Genomic DNA, 9,802 nt, shown 5'->3' on the forward strand with positions numbered 1-9,802 from the left:
TTACAGCACTCTTAGGACTAATTTGGATTCAGCCATGAGATAGTTTTAGATAAAAATTAAAAAAAAAATATTGTTTAAATATTATTTGTTAATATTATTATTATTTTGAGATTTGAAAAAATTGAATTATTTATTATATTTTGTATAGAAATTTGAGAAAGTTGTAATGATAAAATGAGATGAGATAAAATACTTTTTGAATCCAAACAAGGCCTTACTGTTAAAGCCATTACAATGGATTTTTTTTTTTTTTTTCTTCCAATGAATTTGAATTGCAATCTGGAAATCCTGAATAAAATATTTACAAGACTAAAATCAATCAGTGGTCACGATATTTGTTACAGTAATGTCACACAGCTCGCAGGACACCAGGCTACCACACCACCAACACTACAGAGAATCCTTGCACCAGAACTTTCCTCCATGTAGCCCAGGCAAATCATATAAGCTTTGATATTACATGGCAAGAAGTCCAGAAGGCTTTAGTTGCAACCCTGAGAATTACCGGGTTCTGGTATATCCTGTCGAGTAAAAAACCAAAATACTAAATAAATAAACAAAAAGATGATGAACAACATATTTAAAGAGAGAGAGAGAGAGAGAGAGAGAGAGAGAGAGAGATGAAGATCGCTAGATAGGTATTCTCTTTTTTGCTCAGTACACAGGAAATTCAAAACAACAGAAAATGAACATGTAGCACGTTATTGACAATCAAACCAAGATGCGGGGAGTATACATTCTCGAAACTTGGAAAGGAATTAGACACATAATCCCTTTCATGCTAGTAGTCCAAACCATAATCAAAACACATCAAATAATGGAGGCAGGGTATATAGAAATAAGGATTAGATGGGATTTAACCTAACCTACCCTATAGCAGTTGCACCCCAAGATGCCACATTATAAATGACTTTGCTTCCATCCCAAGCCTTCTGAAGCTTTCCCTTTTTCTTTTTCACAGAGAACGTCTTGCTAAGCGCTAAAGGAGAATTCAGAGGATGTCAGAACCCCATTCCCACATTTCCAACAACAAAAAATTGTTACAACCAACTTATTTGAAGTGACAGAAGAACGATAACTAAAGTAACTTTTTTTTCTTCAAATTTCCACAGGATGTTGGTAAGAAAGATAAAGTTCCAGCTCAAGAACGAAGGCAATCAAACTTACCATCCTGGAGTTGGTTAGGTGTCAAATCCTGCAAAATAAACACCAATTGATTAAAATATTTCTTTTCTTTAAACATAGCACTGACATAATATTGTTTATTTCAAACTTCCTTGTATAATCCATGGTGGACATGCATAGACCTTTTTATTCAAATTGTGATAGTTAAGACTGGACAAAAGCAAGACAAACATTAATCTGGGTTAAACAACGAATGCACAAAAACACCGTTTAATGCATACTATTTAAAGCATATTGAACTTGAGGAAGTCATTTATATAATCACATAGCATGGTGAAATACAATGCCACAACTTTTAATCTACAATATTGCGCGGCTGCATCTTCAAAAATGCATAGCTACGCTAATATACTACTTGGAAAGGACTGCAAATGTTTTAGCATGAAACCAAGAACGGATTCTTAAGGCTCATTCTCTGAGATGACATTTCACTAAGTGACAATTCAATTTTTAGGGTCTTAACTTTGACAAGATAGGAAGATACCAAGTGCAAATTAATAATATTTTTCAGGTTACATAGAAGTTTTTCCCTTCCAAGTTTATCTACTTAAATTAACTATATAAAAAAAGATTATCTACTTAAATTGTTCCCAGCAGTAAAATAGAAAACCCATTAGGAAGTAAAAAACATGTTAAAGTGGGCACATACATAACTAACAAGCGGATCCATCTCAATTAGTATTCCAAGCAGCTAAAGGCATCATATGTATGATATTCTTTAAAAACACGATGAGGAGACCCTAATATGCAGGCACAATGCGATGCCCTCACTAGCAATGCACCAACATTGCACACTAAATTAATATCTGCAGTAGAGCCATCAATGCAATCCAACAAGATGCCAGAAGTCAGTAACTTGAAAAGATTTATATATCAGAGAGAGAAAATAATCATAAAAAATCCAGCATTCACATGCATAGCAGTCTTAATCTATACCTCTTTTCCACACACAACGATTGCATGCAACAACTTGCTGTCTTTCTCTTCAAAAAGTAATTCTAGACTGCAATAAATGTCATTAATCAATTTACTATTTTTTTTTATTGCTGGGTGTCCAAGAACAAAGTCCCAACTAATTCCAGGTGTGCACAAGCCCTCGGTAAGAAGTTTCCAGCGAGGGTCGGGTAATTCAAGAGGAAGTTCCTCCAGTTCAATGGCCCCTAGAAATTGTTTGCACTCAAGAGGATTCAAACCTTAGATCTAGAGGAAGCATACCACCAAGACCAAGGTCTTTACCACTTGAGCCAACCCCTAGGGGTTAATCAATTTAATAATTAAACTGCCACAATTCTATGACTTCATGTGTGTCTTTGTGTCTCAATTTGTTTGTGCATGCATACAGCCTTTTTGATGGATTAGCTGAATAATAATAGTATAGGAGATCATCGAACTTGCCAATACCTAATGGCGGTAATGACTCATTACTCAAGAAGTCTCTAATTTCCTCATGAAATCAGACGTTTGAGCGTGTTTGTGCTCCTCTAGATCAAAACAAAAGCAATAGCAAATAGAAAGGATATAAGATGAGCTCAAAGGGTGAGCACCAAAGTGAAGTGTGCAAAAAGCATTTGGAAACAAGGAATGGCCAGATACCCTCATTCAAGCAACCTTTTTAATGTAGCAATGCGTATAGGTACGAATTTAAACCATGAGATGCAGCTCGACTGAAAAAACTACACATCACTGGTGATTAATTAGCCTTCTTTTCACAAGCCAAAAGAGTTGGATACTTAAAAAAATAATTAAAACACAAATTTACCTACATGGTGAAAACTGGATCCAAAAAGGCATCAATTTTTTATGAAATGTAGCATACCTTAGTCTGTTTTAGGGACAATAAGTATGCGGCCATGAAGCATGCAATACCCTCTACAATATCCTCTTGCCTGACAAGAACATACTCTCCTTGTTCTGAATCAATATCTTCACCTTCCCAAAGATCATTTTCACTAACCATGTCCCAGGAGCTGACTTCTTCTCCTACAGAACAATAAATTCTTTTAGCATCCAACACATAAAGAGAAAATAGACGAAAAAATCATTTCTATCTTTTTTTGTAGTCCAACAAAAGTTTTGTGAGGCCTCAACTTCAAACTGAACAATGAATCATTTGCAGTATATTTGGTAAGTAGTCAAAAGGAGGGGGGTCTATCTTTGCATACCAGCATTTTGTGGAACTGAAGCCTTTGCACACTCTAGCTTTTCGAGGAAGTCGGGGCATTCAACTCTAGACTTGAGAAGATCGCACAACTGCATCATGATGCAATGGATATAGAGTTAAAAAAAGGAACAACAGATTCCTTTAATAGATTGACCAATTCTAGAAAATAAAAATTTTGCTTTGCAATGCAGGCATCCAATATGAATCTATAGAAAGCTATGTCATGATAAAGAAATTCAGTCCAGATTCAAAGGCCTGATAAATGATCAATCATACAAAGAGTTCGAAACACTTTTAGAAAGAAAAACAGAGCCCAATTAATGCTCCGACAAAACGATAAACTAAATTAAGCCTAGTACAACTATGACCCAACTCGTAAAACAAATTTAATCATATTAAAATACAGACAGCACGCACGCACGCACACGAATAAGGAAAGTTTCATACCTCATCGGCCTCTCGGTTACCCCGCAGCGATCCCGAAATCTCTCCACGTTGCTCCTCATCGACATTTGCACCGTCAACGTCATCAATATCGTCGTCGTCGGCACCGCTAGTAGTATGAAGCAATTCGAGAGCTCTCTGGCACTGCTCGAGCACGGCCTGCAAGGTCTCTCTCTTCACGCGGAGCTTATCTTTCTCCGCCGAATCCTCTCTTCGGATTCTGCCGATGGCCGAAGATATCGATCCTGCCACATCGATCTCCATAGGCCCTAGAATAAGACACAATTCAAAGGGCACGAAGTCAAGCCAGATCTTATCCCTAAATACGCCTTTTTCCTTCGTAAACTATGAGTTCCATACCATCCATGGATGGAGAAACCCTGTCGATAGTCTTGTCGTGGAGATTGGGGTTCGGAGGTTTGCAGAATGGAAGATTATCGGTTTATAACATGTGCTTTTTTTTTTTTATCCGTGCTGCCTTTGTCTTCTTTAGAAACGTGTGTTTTAGGTTGCGACTTGCCGTGCCGTGAACTGAAATCTGCCTCCTATTACACAGACGGAGTCGGGTTAATTATTTTAATAAAACAAAATCACTGATTAATGTTACAATGTATTAAGATCAATTTTTAAAATAATAATTCTATTTAAAGATTTTTATATTATATATTATTTTTATGATTTGAAATATAAATTTTAAAATTTAAATGTAAAATTAAAAATGTAGTATAAAAACTTTCAAATAATATTACTATTTTTAAAATAATATGCACGTCTAACTATTTTTACAATCTTTTACACAATTCTATTTTAAATTAGATATATCTTTATAAAATAAAATCATTTTACATCAATATTTTTAATTTAAAACATAGTTACAAAAATAATAATACGTATATCATCCATTAAAATTTACAACTTGATAAAAATAAATGTGCTGTGATAAAATTAGAATTAGTTCATTTGACCAGATTGTACGTCGCTTGACAAATATTATCAATCATCCTTGGGATAGAGAATATGCTAAAGTTGTGTTTAGATGTTGAGATGAGTTGAGTTGACATATAAATTATAATATTTTATAGGTTACATTGAGACGAAGTTAACCTTTTAAGATTGAGATGAATTTAACTTTTTAGATTAAAATGTATGACGTAGATTGAGATAAATTTAACTTTTTTATAAGAAAATATACGTTCGGAATTGCGATTGGTATAACTTATAGTTTTATGACTTATAGCTTAGTAATAAGTTATACTATTAAAATGTTATTTACTATTTGGTAACCATATGTTTAAAGTATTTTTAAATATGCTACATTTGTTTAAAAATAAATTAAAAAAAGAAAAAGAAAAAATCTATTTACAATCGGTCAGGGAAACTGTCGGGACACCACGTCCTACATGGCCAAATTAATGTACATTTATCGTCTTTTTGTCTGTTCCTTCAGTTTTACACATAATTGTTGAGAAAATTATGGGATTCTTATCACTTCTTTGCATAAAACTTTTTTTGAGATTTGTGAAAGTAAATTTCTTTTTTATTGTTTTAGGGAAAAAAAGAATTTATCTTGAACTCGTCGCACCCATATATAGGAGCACTGATTTGGTGGTCTTGTTTGGTTGCCAATAAAGTGGAAGAAAAGTATTTCGGAATTGACATTGTATCCATTTTTTTTTCTTGGGATAATAAAAAACTCTACTAAATTGGATCCGTCAGTGAAAAATAGTTTTCTTTTTCTTTAACACATGAAAGAAGTTTCTTCAAGCTTAGAGGTTAGACGTTTTTTCTATTATTTTTCGTGTATTTTTTTTTTTAATATATTGGCTGACATATCAGCAGATTATCCGGTAGTTTCCCATGGACGATTGTACGTAGCAGAGCTATTAAAAAAAATACTTTGTGAGATAGAAATAATGATTATTTATATTTTAAAAATTATGATCATATTTTTGAAAAATATAAATATCTGAAAGTTGTATGAATATTTTTATTTATTAACAGTCTTTTTAAAATTTGAATTACGTTCCGCATTATCAAGAAAAGCACGTTTGAAGAAAATCATCAAAATATTATTTTTACTCAAATATACTTTTAACTTTTTTGGAATTAAAAAGTATTTTAATATATAGCATCCAAACAACTTAATTTTTCTATTAAACAATTTTTGAGACTGTTTAAATACTTTTTAAGTCTCTTAATGCAACTCCAAACTCATCCTTAGCTTATTAATACATGTCACAATGTACGAGAAAATGGTCTTATTGAACTTAGCTGTACAAGATTTATGTTCTATCCATTGTCGTCGTTATAGATTTTAATCATCATCTTTTCCTCATTTTCTAACTCGACCACATGATTATTTATCAAAAAAAAAAAAAGACCACATGATTAACACAAATGAATAATGGATTTCATGGTGGTTTAGATACTTTATAAAGTAATGTTAGATTAAATTACGAGTTCTACAAATATCACACAATCATTTTTTTTTTTAAAGTTAGATTTGTTGTTAGAATTTTTTTTTTAATGTAAATCTCATTTAAAAAAAGTACAGGATAATTATATACTCAATATCATTTATCTACTTTTATAAGGTTCAGAGAGGAAATAGCGCCTAGACGCTCACATGGCCAACTCAGATGTGGACCCACTCCAAAAAGGAAAAGAATTTGGTACAGATCAGCGTCCTTCTGTTTTATTTTAAAAAAGTAAATATTAAATAAAGAACAATATTATATACTATTTTATAGATATATTAATATTCGTATCTCAATAAAAAAAATTATCGAGAAAATTGAGTGACAATTTTGATGTCATGTTATAGGATTGAGTATTTTAAGGATAATTTGAGAGGTATTTAGAATAATGGAAAATGCTAGTTGAATCGATAAAAGTGATCGATTAAATTTTTAATTTTTAAATTTTAATTTTTTTTATTTAATGATTAAGGAAATAAATATTAGTTATTTTTTTTAAAAAAAAATATTTAAAATTTTGTAAAATATATTAAAAAAGAAAAATAAATAAAAAAAGTAGATTTGTAATCATTGGTACACTTTCTTTGATTAAATATCGGTCCAGCAACACTGTCCCACCACCCTTCTTCTCTCTTGCCGGAGGTCCGAGGAGAGAGCCGTTTTATTGATGGGCCTAGATGAGATGGTCCCCTTTTATCTCAACAAGATAATGGGCTTTCCTCTAACTCGAATGCGCTCAGTACTCGCATGGAAGAGTATCCACTAATGGGCCCAGACTCGGCGTATAAAAAAGTTTGAAAAGTTTCGTGGAGACATGGGCTTGCACTTCCAACCTCGGCCTTCTTGCTTTTTTGTGTGTGCATTCACACGTGCCATACTGCCCATAGCCACAAATGCATGGGTGGAATGTTAAAAGTGTAAACGTTGGCCGTTGGCTGGGGTTGGAGCCGGAGGTATAAATCAACTTGAGCACACTGATGGTTGAATTTCCCTTCACTTTCATCCATGACTTGAAAATGATTCATTTATTGGAAATTAATGCGAATTGATGAGATTCATATCAACTAGCCTTACCAAGTCTGTCGAGGTAAAATCTACCGTCCCCCCTATGGGAGAAAAGGCTGTCTATGCCTAAGTAGCATAATGGATCGGGGAGGAATGCAACAAGAAGAGTGCGTGTGCTATTCTTTAAATGCCATATTAAAATTAATTTGTAAAAAATATTAATTTTAATCTTTTTTTTTTATAAAATAACTTACATGAGACTTATCTATTTAAAATTTATACCCAGCATTACTTTAACTATTACGACTTACAAGCACACAATTAACGTTACAACTTGCCTAACAGTGATATTACTTTTTATCATAGATTAAGTGTATGTTTGGGACTGCAATGAAAAATATAGTTTATAACCTATAGCTTAAATAATAAGTTTTGCTATTAAAAAATTATTTATTGTTTAGTAATCATATATTTAAAGTACTTTTAAACATGTTACATTTGTTTGGAAACAAATTAAAAAAATATTTTCTGAGTTAGAAATGACGATCATTTGATTTTTTTAAAAATTATGATCATACCCTTAAAAGATTAAAAGTTGTAATTATCTAAAAGTTATATAAGTATTTTCATCTATTGATAGTCTTTTTAAAATTTGAACTACATTTCAGATTAAAGCACGTATAAAGAAAATGATATTTTTCTTCAAACGTACTTTTTAATTTATTTGAGATTAAAAATTACTTTAATATGAAACATTCAAATAACCTAGTTTTTTCATTAAAGTGCTCTTAAGATTATTTAAACATTTTTTAAAACTTCTAACACAATTTCAAATAGATCCTAAATCTATAACAGCACGGGTCCAATTCTTGTTAAAAAATAATCAAACACGAATACTATAAAAAAAATACACATTTCGGTAAAAAAAAAAATATATATATATATATATATTTGATAGACTCTATCAGCTTCCTATTTATACAGTTATATATATATATATATTCCTAATCAAGATATATACAGTTATATTTATTAAAGAGATCGTAATATTAATCACTTACTTGAACAACTTAAAAGAAATTAAGTGGTAGATTCTACCGTCCATGTACTTTATAATATTGGGTGTGCAATATTTATAATTATAGAATGTACACTTAGCCGATACAAAACTATATGATAGTATTCAATTTTTTTGATTCAGCAGTTTGATCTATGATTTATTATTTATGGACGTTGATAAGATCCTTCCATTTAACAGTACCTGAGAATGGCATAACCTTAAAAATTAAGGTAAGATTCAAACAAGAAAAGGCTTACGTTGGATACCTAAGCACCCATAGAGAAGGAAGGGTGTAGTAAGCGACAAATGTTTCGGAGAGTTGAAAACCGTGCATCTAACATTACTCGCTTTGGATTTGAGGTCGTAGCTTTGAGAATTATTGGTCCCAAAGCATTTGCATCTAACATTTCCATTTTCTTATTTATTTACTATTTGATATTTTTTTCCAATCATGTATAAATCGTATTTATAATAGTTTGATTGGTCAAACAATAATAAATTAAAGGTGAGTTAATTATCATAATTATTATCTATGAATATAATGTTTAGATAGGAAATTATCTCATCTTATAATTATAATTTTTATAAATTTGAACACAAAATATAATAAACAATTCAATTTTTTTAAATTTCAAAATAATAATAATATTAAAAAATAATATTTTATTCAATTTATCTAAAACTATCTTATTTCATCTTATCTTACTATCCAAACCAGTCCTTAATTATTCTTAAAAGTTTTCCAAATTTATATTTATGTATATATGTGTGTGTATATATATATATATATATATATATATATTTACAAAAGTAAATATCTATGGCCTGGGCTTTTATGCCCCTTGTATTTTGAATTTGATGGGTTTTATGGTTAGATCATTAGATAATTCCACGATCTATTGTCGTAATGAGCTAAAAGCGTGTTTATTTAAAATAGAAGTTCTATCGCCATAAAAAATTTTATAAAAATAAATTTATAAATTGATATATCTTTATATGATAGATTAGATAAATTTTATAATAAAAATAATTTTATAATAAGACGTACTACACAAAGTCAAGTCAATTTATAGATTACTTTTATAAAATTCATTTGTGGCAAAATATTTATCTATTTTTTTTAAAAAAAGAAAAAACTCTACATAAAAACTTAATTATTTCTTTAGATCATTGATTCTACAAATTGAAAGACCAATCAAATACCGATGATAGCCTTTGACGAATTCCTGTTGGGAACCTTTATTAATTGGTAACGCAATTTGCTCTTGAAGGAGGAATCAGATCATTACTATAAAGAAAAATTCTTATTATCAATCACTATTTATCACCTTATATTTTATGAAAAATACCTTCATACTCTATGAAAAAGTTATAGGTATGAAATGTGAGAGTGAATAGTGACCGATGCATAATAAATTCCTATACAAAATAAGTAATCTCGGAGCAAAATTAGGATAAGTTTTTCTATTA

General features: G+C 30.8%; 1 protein-coding gene and 1 long non-coding RNA gene across 2 annotated transcripts; both read right to left on the minus strand.

Moving 5' to 3' along the window:
- Positions 1-256: 256 nt before the first annotated feature.
- Positions 257-4,294, minus strand: LOC121263100. The gene is made up of 7 exons (XM_041165892.1): positions 4,151-4,294; positions 3,794-4,059; positions 3,348-3,435; positions 3,002-3,165; positions 1,168-1,195; positions 871-979; positions 257-521 (listed from the first exon to the last, which is right to left on the minus strand). Exons 1-7 carry the CDS (start codon positions 4,155-4,157, stop codon positions 440-442), a joined length of 744 nt encoding a protein of 247 aa, XP_041021826.1. The 5' UTR covers positions 4,158-4,294; the 3' UTR covers positions 257-439.
- On the minus strand, positions 1,761-2,973 carry LOC121263241. The gene is made up of 2 exons (XR_005940214.1): positions 2,577-2,973; positions 1,761-2,436 (listed from the first exon to the last, which is right to left on the minus strand). It is a non-coding gene; the product is annotated as an uncharacterized LOC121263241 (long non-coding RNA).
- Positions 4,295-9,802: the final 5,508 nt, after the last annotated feature.

Source organism: Juglans microcarpa x Juglans regia, chromosome 4S (assembly GCF_004785595.1).
Source record: "Juglans microcarpa x Juglans regia isolate MS1-56 chromosome 4S, Jm3101_v1.0, whole genome shotgun sequence".
NCBI classification, from domain to species: Eukaryota; Viridiplantae; Streptophyta; class Magnoliopsida; order Fagales; family Juglandaceae; genus Juglans; species Juglans microcarpa x Juglans regia.